The 16,415-nt window shown below is 35.6% G+C and overlaps 1 protein-coding gene across 1 annotated transcript in view; it reads right to left on the minus strand.

The window, feature by feature from the left end:
• The window catches only part of npc1 (Niemann-Pick disease, type C1), a 39,110-nt gene that overhangs the window by 2,097 nt on the left and 20,598 nt on the right, over window positions 1-16,415 (minus strand). The window contains exons 12-24 of the mRNA XM_073848836.1: window positions 16,110-16,299; window positions 14,520-14,702; window positions 13,024-13,138; window positions 12,762-12,889; window positions 10,454-10,588; window positions 10,244-10,333; window positions 9,958-10,148; window positions 9,454-9,569; window positions 6,284-6,413; window positions 5,697-5,897; window positions 1,265-1,496; window positions 936-1,049; window positions 678-840 (exon numbers count right to left, since the gene is read on the minus strand). Of these exons, the coding sequence (XP_073704937.1) occupies window positions 678-840; window positions 936-1,049; window positions 1,265-1,496; window positions 5,697-5,897; window positions 6,284-6,413; window positions 9,454-9,569; window positions 9,958-10,148; window positions 10,244-10,333; window positions 10,454-10,588; window positions 12,762-12,889; window positions 13,024-13,138; window positions 14,520-14,702; window positions 16,110-16,299 (1,988 nt within the window). The remainder of the gene's footprint in view (window positions 1-677; window positions 841-935; window positions 1,050-1,264; window positions 1,497-5,696; window positions 5,898-6,283; window positions 6,414-9,453; window positions 9,570-9,957; window positions 10,149-10,243; window positions 10,334-10,453; window positions 10,589-12,761; window positions 12,890-13,023; window positions 13,139-14,519; window positions 14,703-16,109; window positions 16,300-16,415) is intronic.

Raw genomic sequence — 16,415 nt, forward strand, 5'->3', positions numbered from 1 at the left:
AAAAAAATTAATTAACCATTAAAATTGAATTCGACATGATTTCATAATTCTGGAAAAATCTGGAATTAAAAAAAAAAAAAAAAATTTCTGAAATTGTGTTGTCTGTTGTAATTTTTTTCTGGATTTATGATTTAATACAAATGTATTACCAAAAACCATGGTAATCAAAAGAAAGATAAATGATCATTTTTGGTTTAAATGTAATTAAATAATTCTAAAAAAAAGTGCTATGCAACAGATGTTTACTGATTAAAACCTGGAAGAAAAATGACGTATTCCTTAAAAAAAAAAAAGTTATAATAATTTTAAATATTATTGTTTTTATTACTTCTTTAAGAAGTACATTATATTTTACAATAGCAATATATTTCATCAGTTTATCCAATTATGCTGAACTTTTATTTTGGTAGGTTGTCTTGACCTTTCGAGTTTCTATGTATCTGACGATAGTTTAATAAGTGAAATGGTCAAACTTTAAATATACACCTCTAATTTAGATGAAAATGTGATCAATTCCATGACATTCCACATAATACTGCAAGTTAAATTTTTTATAATTGGATTCTGTCAAATCAAATCAAAGGGCATTTTTGGAACCTTTTTTTTGGGTGCTTCGTCCTCAAATTCTCAATTTGGTCAATTTGTTCTTATAAAAAAGTTAGAACATTGTGATTTACCTGCATAACTGAGTAATACAGGCAGAAAGATGAGGCCGTGAGCAGCTCCTAGCAGGACTATTGAGAGATACATGCGGAAGTAGAAAATCTGGAAGATCTGGGATTTGGACAGGGCGAGAATCAGGATCCCACCAAATTTAGTGAGGGTGATACCACTGAACACCTGCGGAGTCAGATGAGCGTGTTAGAAGGTGATTCATTACGCTCACATTCTGTAGTTTATGTCACGCTTATACAGCAGTAGGACACATCACTCACAGAGCTGCCCATGTGTGCCAGTGCGTCCTCTGCCCTCTCAGCCCTCGAGCTCTTCGTACTGACAGAGAAAGCCCTCACAATATGACTGCAGAACTCCACCGATATGCCACAACACTGCAAAAAACACAAGATCTTGGTAACTAATTACGTACGCACATTTCTCTTGGTGATTGTTGACCAACCAAACCAAAGCAAAGGAAACCGAATTATGGTAATTGGTGATTGCAAGCACTAAAATAAAGCATTTCAGTGACACATATGATATATTATTGCCGGTTCCAGTCATAAAAAGTCAACAATCCTGTATTAGCAATTTCTTTTTAACTCACCATGACAAGGTTGACCAATGAGACCGCGTTGAGGCTGATATCCCACAGCCACATGACTCCAAACATGTTGACCAGGATCATGGCAATGGTGAAGGACACCAGTACTGCCGACCACAGCTCAAAGCCCAAAAGCACCGCAGACACCACAAAGATGGCCGCCAACGACACGCCGAGGTTAAAAGCAGTGTCGTAGATGATGGTGAGATACTGTTCATAGAAGACGTAGAATACACTGTTCATGGGGGAAAAGAAACAAACAGGTCAGGGGCCATGCTGATTGTTAATTGAGTTGGTTTGAGAAAGCCAACTTTCTGAAAACTGACTTCAACTTATAGTTAAGTTGGCTTGAGAAACTCCAACTGTCAAAACTCCCAGAATCATGCTAGCAATGTGGTAATCATGTTAGCAAACATGATAGTAACTTGTTAATCATGTTAAAAATGTGCTAGCAATTTGCTAATCGTGCTATAAACATGCTAACAACTTGGTAATCATGCTAGAATAATGCTATCAACTTGTTAATCATGTTAAAATGTGTTAGCAACTTGCTAATCATGCTAACATGATAATAACTTGCCAATCATGCTAAAAATGTGCTACCAACTCGGTAATCATGCTAGAATAATGCTAGCAACTTGTTAATCATGTTAGAAGCATGCTAGCAACTTGCTAATCATGCTAAAAACAGGCTAACAACTTGCTAATCATGCTAACATGATAGTAACTTGCCAATCATGCTAAAAACGTTCTAGCAACTTGTTAATAATGCTAGAAACATGCTAGCAACCTGCTAATAATGCTAAAAACAGGCTAACAACTTGCTAATCATGCTAACATGATAGAAACTTGCCAAACATGCTAAAAACGTTCTAGCAACTTGTTAATAATGCTAGAAACATGCTAACAACTTGCTAATCATGCTAGCAAAATGTTAATCATGCTAGACATATGCTAGCAACTTGTTAATCATGTTAGCAAACATGATAGTAACTTGTTAATCATGTTAAAAATGTGCTAGCAATTTGTTAATCGTGCTATAAACATACTAACAACTTGGTAATCATGCTAGAATAATGCTAGCAACTTGTTAATCATGATAGAAGCATGCTAGCAACTTGTTAATAATGCTAGAAACATGCTAACAACCTGCTAATCATGCTAAAAACAGGCTAACAACTTGCTAATCATGCTAAAAACAGGCTAACAACTTGCTAATCATGCTAACATGATAGTAACTTGCCAAACATGCTAAAAACGTTCTAGCAACTTGTTAATAATGCTAGAAACATGCTAACAACTTGCTAATCATGCTAGCAAAATGTTAATCATGCTAGACATATGCTAGCAACTTGTTAATCATGTTAGCAAACATGATAGTAACTTGTTAATCATGTTAAAAATGTGCTAGCAATTTGTTAATCGTGCTATAAACATACTAACAACTTGGTAATCATGCTAGAATAATGCTAGCAACTTGTTAATCATGATAGAAGCATGCTAGCAACTTGCTAATCATGTTAAAAACAGGTTAACAACTTGCTAATCATGCTAAAAACAGGCTAACAACTTGCTAATCATGCTAACATGATAGTAACTTGCCAATCATGCTAAAAACATTCTAGCAACTTGTTAATAATGTTAGAAACATGCTAGCAACCTGCTAATCATGCTAAAAACAGGCTAACAACTTGCTAATCATGCTAGCAAAATGCTAATCATGCTAGACATATGCTAGCAACTTGTTAATCATGTTAGCAAACATGATAGTAACTTGTTAATCATGTTAAAAATGTGCTAGCAATTTGCTAATTGTGCTATAAACATGCTAACAACTTGGTAATCAAGCTAGAATAACGCTAGCAACTTGTTAATCATGTTAAAATGTGTTAGCAACTTGCTAATCATGCTAGAAACATGCTAGCAACTTGCTAATCATGCTAACATGATAACTTGCCAATTGTGCTAAAAATGTGCTAGCAACTCGGTAATCATGCTAGAATAATGCTAACAACTTGTTAATCATGCTAGAAGCATGCTAGCAACTTGCTAATCATGTTAAAAACAGGTTAACAACTTGCTAATCATGCTAAAAACAGGCTAACAACTTGCTAATCATGCTAACATGATAGTAACTTGCCAATCATGTTAAAAACGTTCTAGCAACTTGTTAATAATGCTAGAAACATGCAAGCAACCTGCTAATAATGCTAAAAACAGGCTAACAACTTGCTAATCATGTTAGAAATATGCTAGCCACTTGTTAATCATTCTAGAAACATGTTAACAACTTACTAATAATGTTAAAAAAACATGCCAACAACATGCTAATCATGCTAGAAACATGCTAGCAACTTGTTAACCATGCTAGCAACATGATAGCAACTTGTTAATCATGTTAGAATCATGCTAGCAAATTACAAATCACACTAGGTTTGTGCTAACATGCTAGTAACATGCTATAAACATGCTAACAACTTGTTAATCATGCTAGCAACTTGTTAATCATGTTAGAACAATGCTAGCAAATTACATATCATGCTACAATTGTGCTAGCAACTTGATAATCATGCTATAAACATGTTAGCAACTTGCTAATCATGCTAGCAACATGATAGTAACTTGTTAATCATGCTAAAACATGCTATCAACTTGGTAATCATGCTATAATAACACTAGCAACTTCTTAATCATGCTATAAACATGCTAACAACTTGTTAATAATTCTAAAAACATGCTAACAACTTACTAATCATGCTAACATGATAGTAACTTGCCAATCATGCTAAAACGTTCTAGCAACTTGTTAATAATGCTAGAAACATACTAGCAACCTGCTAATCATGCTAAAAACAGGCTAACAACTTGCTAATAATGCTAGCAAAATGCTAATCATGCTAGACATATGCTAGCAACTTGTTAATCATTCTAGAAACATGCCAACAACTGACTAATAATGTTAAAAAACATGCTAACATGCTAATCATGCTAGAAACATGCTAACAACTTGTTAACCATGCTAGCAACATGTTAGCAACTTGTTAATCATGTTAGAATCATGCTAGCAAATTACAAATCACACTAGGTTCGTGCTAACATGCTAGTAACATGTTATAAACATGCTAGCAACTTGTTAATCATGTTAGAATCATGCTAGCAAATTACATATCATGCTACAACTGTGCTAGCAACTTGCTAATCATGTTATAAACATGTTAGCAACTTGCTAATCATGCTAGCAACATGACAGTAACTTGTTAATCATGCTAAAATGTGCTAGCAACTTGTTAATCATGCTATAAACATGCTAGCAACTTGTTAATAATGCTGAAAACATGCTAACAACTTGTTAATCATGTTAGAAACATGCTAGCAACATGTTAGCAACCTTTTAATCATGCAAGAAACATGCTAGCAGTTACTTGTTAATCATGTTAGAATGTAAAAATAAAGTTTTTCTATTTTAATATACATCAATGTGATCAAAGCTGAATTTTCAGCATTTATTTACAATAGAAATCTTTTGTAACAATATACATAAATTAGTCTATTTATATGGTTTCTGAAGATCATGTGACACAGGAATAAGTTATCATTTTTAAGTTAATTAACCTAGAAACACAATATTATTTTTCATCAAGTCTTACTGATCCCAGACTTTTGAACGGTAGTTTAAGTATGTATGTATTTATAATATTCATTTATAAATACATACATTTCATAGGAATTGTGACATAAGATAACCATTATTTTTTTCTAAATTTTACTGTTTGGAATTAACGTGTTAAGCTGACAACCATAGTATTTATATAAAACATTAAAACAACTATTACTACCACTATAGTAAGTATTGATAACTTAATATGATAATTTCTACAACAACAACAAATATTTGGTACAATTACCGTTAATGTGACATGAGAAAACATGAAAATGTCTCAAGAGGCATTATTTTACTGTGTTAACGCTTAAAATATTTAACTATGAAATAGTGTTTAACTGACAACCCCAGTATTTAATAAAATAATTAAATAAAATGGGAATAAAACCAAATTAATTCCTTACAAAAGTGGTTTACTATGGTATATGAAGGCAGCTAGGACCCGCAAGACTTTTGGCACAGTTAATGCACACCCAGAGGAATAGAAAGAGGGCTGCCCTACATAAGTGACCCTCATGAGGACACGCTTGTTTGCATTCGGACAGTTTTATGTTTATGATACATTTGCGCAATTTCACCTCCCTTTGGATGTAGGTCATTAAGGATGATCTTTGCTTTCCTGAACTTTCCATATGACTTTAGCAATAAAATTAAAATGTTTAAAAAAACCGCAGCAAGTCGAGAAAAAAAAAGTGCAGGGACCCTCGTTTAAAAAGTTTTACATTTTTTGTAATGGATGGTTTAGACATCATCTCATGTTCAAGACGTGTTTACCTGTAAGGGAAGACTCTGTAAGTCTTGTCTTGTGGTCCGATGGCCTGCGTGATGTTGTCGGTAAGCTCTCGTGCCATCTTCAAGGCGTCAATAAAGTCAGATGAGGTTTTTAAGATGGTGTGATAGCTCATAAAGTAGGTGGCGCCTACGTCAGTGTTGTTCTCTTTGAGATCCACAGCAGTGCTGTATGCAGCATGACCACTGTGTGAGAAAGAAAATTAGCTATGAATCAAAACAGAGATTCCTAAACTTTTTTGTGAGCTAAATCCACCTAAAGTGAATAAAATTTACTTGAAGTGATCAGTGATAGTTTAAGTGATGTTAACTTTTCCAAAAAAAAAATAAATAAATAAAAAAAATAAAATAAATCTAGTTTACTGCTACTAAACGCTCAAACAATCTGGTCACTGTACCCAACTTGTACTCAACATGGGTGTTTCTGGCATACTGGTAAAACCCTATGCACCATGATTTCTGAAAATTGCATTTAATTAGCCAATTAGAGATTGCAATTTTGGCAAATGTTTGGAATTCCTGCATAAATTTCAACCAGACACAAAACGGATCACTAAATTATTTAAACTTACCCTTTTCCACACTTGATATTTGGGTTGTCTGAGAGAAACATGGGGAGGAAGTGCATGAATTCAGTACCATTAGGCCTCTGTTTCCCACTAGGGGTCATTGGTCTGCAGTGAACACAGGTCTTATCCTCCACTGAAGGAAAGAAAACATCATAATCATTAAAAAACAAAAAAACAAGACTTCAAAAGCCTTTAAAACAGTGGTTCATCCAAAAATACAAATTCACAAAAGTCAAACAGGTTTGTTATTGTAGGTAAATAAAGACAGAAGTTTAATTTTTGAAGAACTATCCCTTTAAAAACACAATTGGATACTAAAAAAATGTTTTGATTGTGATGATATATCAGGGCTCGAAATTAACTTTTTTACTTCGTAGCACTGAAAAGTTGGGAGCACCAAAAAATAATTAGGAACACCCAATGAATATTAAGGAGCACAACAACTGCCAATTGAGTAGAACAGCCAGCATTCCTCCTGGCTTTTATTTGTATTAAAGCACCAATCTTGATTCATCATAAATCATCTTCTTAAACAAAACATGCAGTTTTTTAATGAAGTTTTTTTTATTATGAAGGGAAAACAAAATCCAAACCCACATGGCCCTGTGTGAAAAAGTGTTTGCCCCCTAAACTCAATAACTGGTTGGGACACCCTTAGCAGCAACAACTGCAACCAAGCATTTGCGATAACTTGCAATGAGTCTGTTACATCGCTGTGCAGGAATTTTGGCCCACTCATCTTGGCAGAATTGTTGTAATTCAAGCATGAACCACCTTTTTAAGGTCATGCCACAGCATCTCAATAGGATTCAGGTCTGGACTTTGACTACGCCACTCCAAAGTCTTCATTTTGATTTTCTTCAGCCATTCAGAGGTGGATTTCCTGGTGTGTCTTGGATCATTGTCCTGCTGCAGAAGCCAAGTTCGCTTCAGCTTGAGGTCATGAACAGATGGCCGGACATTGTCCTTCAGGATTTTTTGGTAGACATGGTTCATTTATCACACCAAGTCTTCCAGGTCCAGAAGCAGCAAAACAGCCCCAGACCATCACACTACCACCACAATATTTTACTGTTGCTATGATGTTCTTTTTCTGAAATGCTGTGTTACTTTTACGCCAGATGTAATGGGACACACACCTTCCAAAAAGCTCAACTTTTGTTTAGTCAGTCCACAGAGTATTCTCCCAAAAGTCTTGGGGATCATCAAGATGTGTTCTGGCAAAACAGAGACGAGCCTTTATGTTCTTTTTGCTCAGCAGTGGTTTTCGTCTTGGAACTCTGCCATGCAGGCCATTTTTGCCCAGTCTCTTTCTTATGGTGGAGTCATGAACACTGACCTTAACTGAGGTTGCTTAACTGAGGTCGCTGCGCTCTTGGGGTAATTGAGGCAAGAGAGGCCTGCAGTTCTTTAGATGTTGTTGTGGGGTCTTTTGTGACCTCTTGGATGAGTCGTTGCTGCGCTCTTGGGGTAATTTTGGTCGGCCGGCCACTCCTGGGAAGGTTCGCCACTGTTCCATGTTTTCGCCATTTGTAGATAACGGCTCTCACTGTGGTTCGCTGGAGTCCCAAAGCTTTAGAAATGGCATTATAACCTTTTTCAGACGGATTGATCTCAATTACTTTCTTTCTCATTTATTCCTGAATTTCTCTGGATCTCAACATGATGTGCAGCTTTTGAGGATCTTTTGGTCTACTTCACTTTGTCAGGCAGGTCCTATTTAAGTGCGAACAGGTGTGGCACTTCATAAAAAAAACCTTATTTAAAAACAGCATGTTGTGTTTACTTGTGTTATCTTTGATTAATATTTCAATTTGTTTGATGATCTGAAACATTAAACTGTGACAAACATGCAAAAAAATAAAAAGTCAGGAAGGGGGCCAACACTTTTTCACACCACTGTAAATAAAAAATAAACAGCACAGTTCTTTCTTAGTCGTATTAAGTGCAAACAATAAATGCATCCATAATCAAAGTAGGCTACTCTCTAAATATTCAAAGTGCAAATAGAAATTTTCCATCATGATACAGAGCTATAGAAAACTACACAACCTATTATAGCCTACATACTAATAACAGCCTAGATATCAGGCATGTGATTGGCTAAGGACAAAAAAGCAGGAAAATATACTAGACTATTTTTTGGTGCCCCCTCAGTACTCGGTACCCTACGCACAGTGCGTGATGCGTGTGGTGGGAGTGGCAGCGCTGAATGAACCTTATTGAAAAGTGTTAACTTACCATCTTATCAGTTAACGGTTAATAATCGGATAATGATCTGCGGTTGTCGGTTGGGAAAATTAACCGAAATGATCATCCCTAATAGCTAGCAAATACAAGTAAGTTAATGTTAATGCAGCTTAAACATCCTGCCATAGTGGAAAATTACTCAAAATCGATCATCTAATCAATCGACAACAAAGTCAAATTAGTAATTTATAGGTTATATACAGTATATACCACTGTAGCGCGAGAGCGACTGAGGTAACTACACTGCGCAGCAGGAGCTTGACAGACAGGTGATCTGACCAATCATACTTCGCCATATGCCATTTGCGAACGGTCGCAAATACGTGACATAGGTCACATTTTCAGGTCGAAAAATCCGGAATTCCGGATTAATCCAGAAAAATCACATCCCTGAGATATGTTATGTACCCTAATTTGCGCACATGGGGGAGTCGCTTTCTAAACGTGGAGTAGGCCTATTAAAATTGATTTTAAAGAATGTGCGCTGCAGCACGAAATATAGTATATTTCTTCAAAATCAGATTGTGGAAACCTTTTAATTGTCCACAATCAGAGAGAGAACAGAGAAGCTGTCACTGTATCAGCTCACAGTAGTCTGTACAGCAGTTAGCAAAAGTTTTGTAAAGAAATGAAAACAAGTCGCACCACAACAATTTCTCACACTCGCACAAATGCTCCCATATATATTTTGAGGTTGCATATGCGAATATCCGCAATTTCGAGCCCTGTATATTTACATATCATGACATATCATTTCCATTCAAATACATTTGCAAAGAGTAGGTTCCAAGATTAAAGAATGGTGTGATCTGTACAGTAGAAACTCAACTGAAAATTCAATAACTAACAAACAACACCCTGGACAAAAGTCCTCTGGGGTAGTGGAGGTCAGGGCTCTGTTGATTCGCTGGATAATGGTTTACCTGAAGCATTGCAGAACGCTCCTGTGTTGTTAAAATATCTGCAGCAGGAGGACTGCGGTTTCACCCAGTCAAAGTAGTCATCCAGCCAGGACGATGGAACGTTGCTGATCTTAGTACTGAAATTACGACACAACAGATTAAAGAGAAGTTTTTTTTCAAACTGAAAGCAGCTGGTAAAGTCCTCAACTTTTCTGGGAATTTCCTACACTTACATGACTAATAAAATAAAGTAAAACATCACATGTTTATTACAGTTAACTAAAACCAAAATCATAACAAAAACAATGTTGTTCCTTGAAATAAAATATATAAATAACTAAAACAAAAATCTAAAAAAAAGGAACAAAAACACACACACACAAAATCACTAAAATTAAAATGGAATTAATTTTATATTAATTAATATTAATAAAAACTAACAGCATCACAATATTACACAAACAACATTGGTTTATTAAACGTAAATCTTTTTTCTCATTCAAAAGGTGTCAAAATGTCACTCACTAGTTATTTAAGAGAGATGCGGTATAAATTTGCTGGACTAGAGAATTGCTGTTGCAGCCCACTCCGCCACACACCGCATTCTGACCCTCAGACGTTTTGTAGTCATGTCCGTCTTCTACCACAAAGTAAACCGGAGCCCCAGTGTGCAAGTACTCACTCAGATTTCCAAAATAATTCATCACATAGGAGTCCTGTGACCGAGAGAAGGTAAAGATTTTTGTTTAAAATGACCACTTTCAGGTTGTTTAGAACGCAAATATGTGTAAAGGTGTGAAAATATACGTACATCAGGCATGGACAATCTCTGATCCAGTCCAATCTCCACTTTATTAACAACGGCTATACTAAATGAGAGCATTCCCACAAACACAGCAACCTGCAGATGAAAAAAAAAGTCTTATTTTATTATTTATATTAAGTTATTTATTAATAATGCATTCAAGTGTAAAACTAAGATTAATATTTTTTCTGTTTTGACCTGTTTCTTTACACTTACCACCAGGGGGCGCACCCAATCCTTTAAGATGAAAGGTGCATATATTTTCTTAAAAAAGAGGAATAGGTAACCATCTGATTTTTCCTGCTGTCCATCAGACAGCTTTACACAGCACAATATATCTGGCCGATTTGCCTGGGGAACAAAAACATTAAAAAAAGTAAATAACGTAAAGCCATATATGTTAAGCGTCAATCATTTTCAGACCATTCAACGCCACATATTAAAACTAAATGCTGATACATAAAATACAGTGGGTAATCAATCACTGTTTAAAGTATATTAAAACCTATGCATGCTACTTTCAAAAAAAGCTGACTCCCAAAACTTTTTCTGTGTGGTGATTAGTTTGCAGAAGTAACAGAAAATGTAACTTATCCAATAAGCTTACATAGATTTTTACTTTTACATTGCAATTTTTTCTAACCTAATTAAATTTAAGAAAATAATAGCTGAATTGATAAAAATGACCCTGTTGATAAGTTTATACGCACTTGATTTTTAATACTGTGTTGCTACCTGATTGATTCACAGCTCTTTTTTTTTGGTGATAGTTGTTTGTCCTGAACAGTTAAACTGCCCACTGTTCCTCCTTCAGGTCTACAAATTCTTAGTTTTTTTTTTTTTTTTTTTAGCATTTTTGTGTATTTAAACCCTTTTCAACGACTGCATGATTTTGAGATCCATATTTTCACACTGAGGACAACTGAGGGACTCATATGCAACTATTACAGAAGGTTCAAACGCTCACTGATGATGCTCCAGAAGGAAACACAATGCATTAATATCAGAGGGTGAAAACTTTTGAACAGAATGAAGATGTGTATATTTTTCTGAGTTTCCCTAAATATTATATTTCTTTCATTTAGTACTGCCCTTCAGAAGCTGCAGAGGACACTTACATGTTTCCCAGAAGACAAAATATGTTACATTTACTCCAATCTTCAAATTCAAAAATTTTCACCCCTGGCTCTTAATGCATCGCGTTTCCTTTTGACGCATCAGTAAGCATTTGAACCTTCTGTAATAGTTGCATATGAGTCCCTCAGTTGTCCTCAGTGTGAAAAGATGGATCTCAAAATCATACAGTCATTGGAAAGGTTAAAATACACAAAAATGCTGATAAACCAAAGAATTTGTGGGACCTGAAGGATTTTTGAAGCGGGCAGTTTAACTTTAAACTTTTAAATGGGGTCATTTTTATAAATTATTATAAACTATTATTTTCTCTTGTGGACTATATGTGACCCTGGACCACAAAACCAGTCATAAGGTTAAATTTTTATATATACATCATATGAAAGCTCAATAAATAAGCTTTCTATTGATGTATGGTTTGTTAGGATAGGACAATATTTGGTCGAGATACATCTATTTGAAAATCTGGAATCTGAGGGTGCAAATAAATCAAAATGCTGAGAAAATCACCTTTAAAGTTCTTCAAATTAAGTTCTTAACAATGCATATTATTAATAAAAAATTACATTTTTATATATTTATAGTAGGAATTTTACAAAAAAATCTTCATGGAACATAATCTTTACTTAATTTCCTAATGATTTTTGGCATAAAAGAAAAAAACAATAATTTTGACCCATACAATGTATTTTTGGCTATTGCTACAAATAAACCCCAGCGACTTAAGACTGGTTTTGTGGTCCAGGGTCACATATGTAAACGTCTTTTATGTGAAGTATCTTATTCAGGTCAGTACTAAATTAAAAAATAACATGCATTTTGTATGATTCCCCCTTATTTTGGTAAAATAATTCACATTTTGCAGATTCTGCAAGGAGTACAGTTTTCACCTCAACTGCACATGCATTTACACATACTGTTAAATGCAGCACATGAATGCAGTTAAGCTGCTATTACAAATGCATAATTAATGTTTTGATGTTTTAACGTTCAATAGTGATATTTGAAATGATTTTGGGGACAAAAAGGGAAAATATAAACCTAAAATTGCCAGTCGGTGGTGGCAATCACTGCATGGGTCATTGAGTCATTTATTCAACTTTGATTCAGTAACGCAACACTATGGTGTGTTGCTCAGAGACACAAAACAGTTCTGCTGTGGCTTTGTTTGAAACTATTTTCGTTGACAAATACAGCAAAAACAGGAACTTGTGTCTAAAAAGTAAGTCGATATTAACTTCTTGTTTATTGGATTATTTTATAAAATCAATAACACATTTGCAATCATACTGATATTTGGAGAAAAAAAACCTGCACTATTTGTGTGATATTAATTTTCTAATTTTGCATTCTCATACAGCTAGTAATGGTGTGACCTTTGACCTCTCACCTCTTGTCTCTTGATGTCCAGGCCCAGCAGAGACACAAAGCAGCTGATCTGCAGAAGGAAGTCAATGAAGATGGCCAGACCAGCGAAGAGAGAGAATGTCCTCACTGCAGGCATGCTAGACAGAGCACCTAAAAACATACGCACATAAGAAAACTATAGTCGTCTGAAACGGGAAATGAGAATCATATGATCTACACTTCATAACACAGAATTTTTTCCCCTTTTTTCTGACATTGCACACCACTATCTAAGGTTGAAATACCTAAAAAGAAAGCAACTGTCTCAGAGAAGGAAGAGAGGAACATGCTGGGAGCCACCTCTCCCAGGATACGTCCAATCTGCTGATGAAGCTCCTCCTCAGGCATTCGCTCATCTCTCTGAAGAAAATAAAAATGTATTATTTGCAAGTTTTGTGAAGGCAAACAACCTCATCTATCAACGATCTTACAGGGCTCGAAATTGCGACCGTTTTGGTCGCATATGCTCCCAAAATTTAATCTGCGCGACCTCAAATTATATTTGGGAGCATTTGTGCGAGTGCAAGAAATTGTTGTGGTGCGACTAGGTTTCATTTCTTTACAAAACGTTCGCTAGCCTAACTACTGCACAGACTGTTGTGAGCTGATACAGTGACAGGTTCGCCGTTCTCTCTTTTGATTGTGGACAATTAAGAAGTCTCCACAATCTGCTTTTGAAGAAATCTACTATATTTCGTGCTACAGCGTAACGTTACATTCTGTCAGATACAATTCTGCCACCTCCGTCTCAATATACTGTACAACGCGGCATACATTCACATCAAATGATAACTCAGCGGCAGAGTTCCACTCACGCAGGGGCGTATTTTCCACTCGGGACACACTTTTCAAAATCCCGTTGGTGTCCTCCCACTTTCAAATGGTTTTGTTGAAGTAATCTCTTGTGTTGTAGAATGCACGCTCCGCGCCGTCGAGAGTTTTGCACGATCGTTAAAACGAAACCAAAAGTAAAACGCACACGCGCATTCAAAAGCAATTTTAATACCCTACGTTTAGAGAGCGACTCCCCAATGTGCGCAAATTAGGCTACATAACATATCTAGGCTGTTATTAGTATGTGGGCTATAATAAGTTGTGTAGTGTCTATATCTCTGTATCATGCTTGAAAAATTCGGTTTCTATTTGCACTTTGAATATTGAAAGAGTAGCCTACTTTGATCATGCCTGCATTTATTGTCTACACGACTAAGAAAGAACTGTGTTGTTTCTTTTTTGTTGTTTATACTGTAGATTGTTTAAAAATGCAGTGGTTGCCTCTAATTTAAATGGCTGTACCTATAATAGAGAAAACAAACATCTTGTTCATGTACTCATATTTTCATTCATTCTTATCCCTTGCTTAAGGTGTAAAATAAATATATAAAAAAGGCTTTCAGAATCAGCCTATTTGCTTGTAAAACATCTGCAATCAGAATCGACCATGAAGAATCAAGATCGGCGCATTACTAAAAAGAAATTAGTGCTCCTAAAATTTTTTGGGTGCTCCTAAATTTTTGAAGTTGGGAGCACCAGTGCTACCAAGTAAAAAAGTTAATTTCGAGCCCTGATCTTAGAAACACTGAAGTGAAAACAAAATTAACATTTAAAAACAGGAACCAAAAGGTGCTCCTTTGAGCTATTTTAGTGGACTAAGTCAGGTTACGTTAACGATCAACAGAATGTCATTTTTGATCTCCTCTCAGATATTTACATATTGTGTAAAAACACCACCACCACCCACCTGGTAAGTTTGCACAATGATAAAGATGTTGTCCACACCCACAGCCAGCACAAGGAAGGGAATGACCTCAATGACTATCAGCGTGAGGGGGATGCCGGCGTAGCTGAAGATACCCAGCGAACACGCGACTGAACTCAACACGATCAGGATACCGGCAATGCCCAGAGAGATTTTAGAGTCCACCTGTAAAAAAAAAAATTCAGGGTTTAAAATAAGAGGGAGATTACAAAATGCATGTTATTTTTTATTTAGTACTGACCTGAATAAGATATTTTACGTAAAGGTGGTTTACATACAGTCCACAAGAGAAAATAGTTGAATTTATAAAAATGACCCAGATAAAAAGTTTGCATATGCTTGATTCTTAATACTGTGTTGTTACCTGAACAATCCACAGTTGTATATATATATTTTTTTTGGTTTAGTGATAGTCATGAGTCCCTTGTTTGTCCTGAACAGTTAAACCGCCTGCAGTTTTCTCAAAATAATCCTTCAGGTCCCATGAATTCTTTGGTTTTTCAGCATTTTTGTATATTTGAACCTTTTGCAACAATGACTGTACGATTTTGAGATCCGTCTTTTCACATTGAGGACAACTGATAGACTGACGGATATACTCACTGATGCTTCACAAGGAAACACAATGCAGAGTTGGGGGGTGACAACTTTTTAATTTGAAGATCAGGATAAAGCAAACTTATTTTGTCTTCTGAGAAACATGTAAGTACCTTCTGTAGTTTCTAAAGGGCAGTACTAAATTAAAAAAATATGATTTTTAGGCAAAAAAAAGAAAAATGTACACAACTTCATTCTGTTCAAAAGTTTACACCCCTGGCTCTTAACTAGTTTCCTTCTGAAGCATCACTGAGTGTTTGAACCTTCTGTAATAGTTGCATATGAGTCCCTCAGTTGTCCTCAGTGTGAAAAGATGGATCTTAAAATCATTGTTGGAAAAGGGTTCAAATACACAAAAATGCTGAAAAACCAAAGCATTTGTGGGATCTGAAGGTTTTTTTTTGAAGAACAGAAGGCAGTTTAACTTTTCAGGACAAACAAGGGACTCATGAACAACTATCACTAAACAAAAAAAACAGCTGTGGATCATTCAGGAAACAACACAGTATTAAGAATTTAAGTGGTAAACTTTTGAATGGGGTCGTTTTCATAAATTCAACTATATTTTCTCTTGTGGACTATATGTAAACATCTTTTATGTGAAATATTCTATTCAGGTCAGTAGTAAATAAAAGAAATAACATGCATTTTGTATGATCCTTCTTATTTTGGTAAAATTGTTAACATTTTGCAGATTCTGAAAGGTGTATGTAAACTTTTGACCTCAACTGTATGTGGTAAATAAGCCAAAGTAATGGCTAAGGGACATCTACTAAAGTTTTCTATTCTATTAATATCGGAAGATTAGAAAGTGTATATTGTTTGTATAAGTGCATAAGGTTTATTGCATATTTATCTGAATTAAGCAATACCCAAACTCTTCATTTTGCACCATTACCAAACAAACATATCAAAATACTGCTGCAGTGTCGAAATTAAGGCCACATTTAGAATAAAGACACATGAGGGTCTTACCAGCAGGGTTCGGAAGCTGTTAATGTGTCCCAGAGCCGCCGAGATGTAGACAAACATGATGACGTAGCTGATCACGATGGTGGTGACATCACTGTTGCTCTCGCGGTTGATCTCATCTTCAATGCTGCGCTCCGAGCTGAATGAGAGGGTCAGGTTGGGGTTGTCATAGTTCTTGACAAAGTCGATAAACCTGTGGAGGTATGGGTAATCATGGTTACTCCTGAATATATATGACCAAATACATGAGCACAAAAGAGTTGCCATTCTAGATTAAACCTATTCATTTTTTATAACCTTTTCATAAAA

Source organism: Garra rufa, chromosome 10, assembly GCF_049309525.1.
Source record: "Garra rufa chromosome 10, GarRuf1.0, whole genome shotgun sequence".
Taxonomy (NCBI): Eukaryota; Metazoa; Chordata; class Actinopteri; order Cypriniformes; family Cyprinidae; genus Garra; species Garra rufa.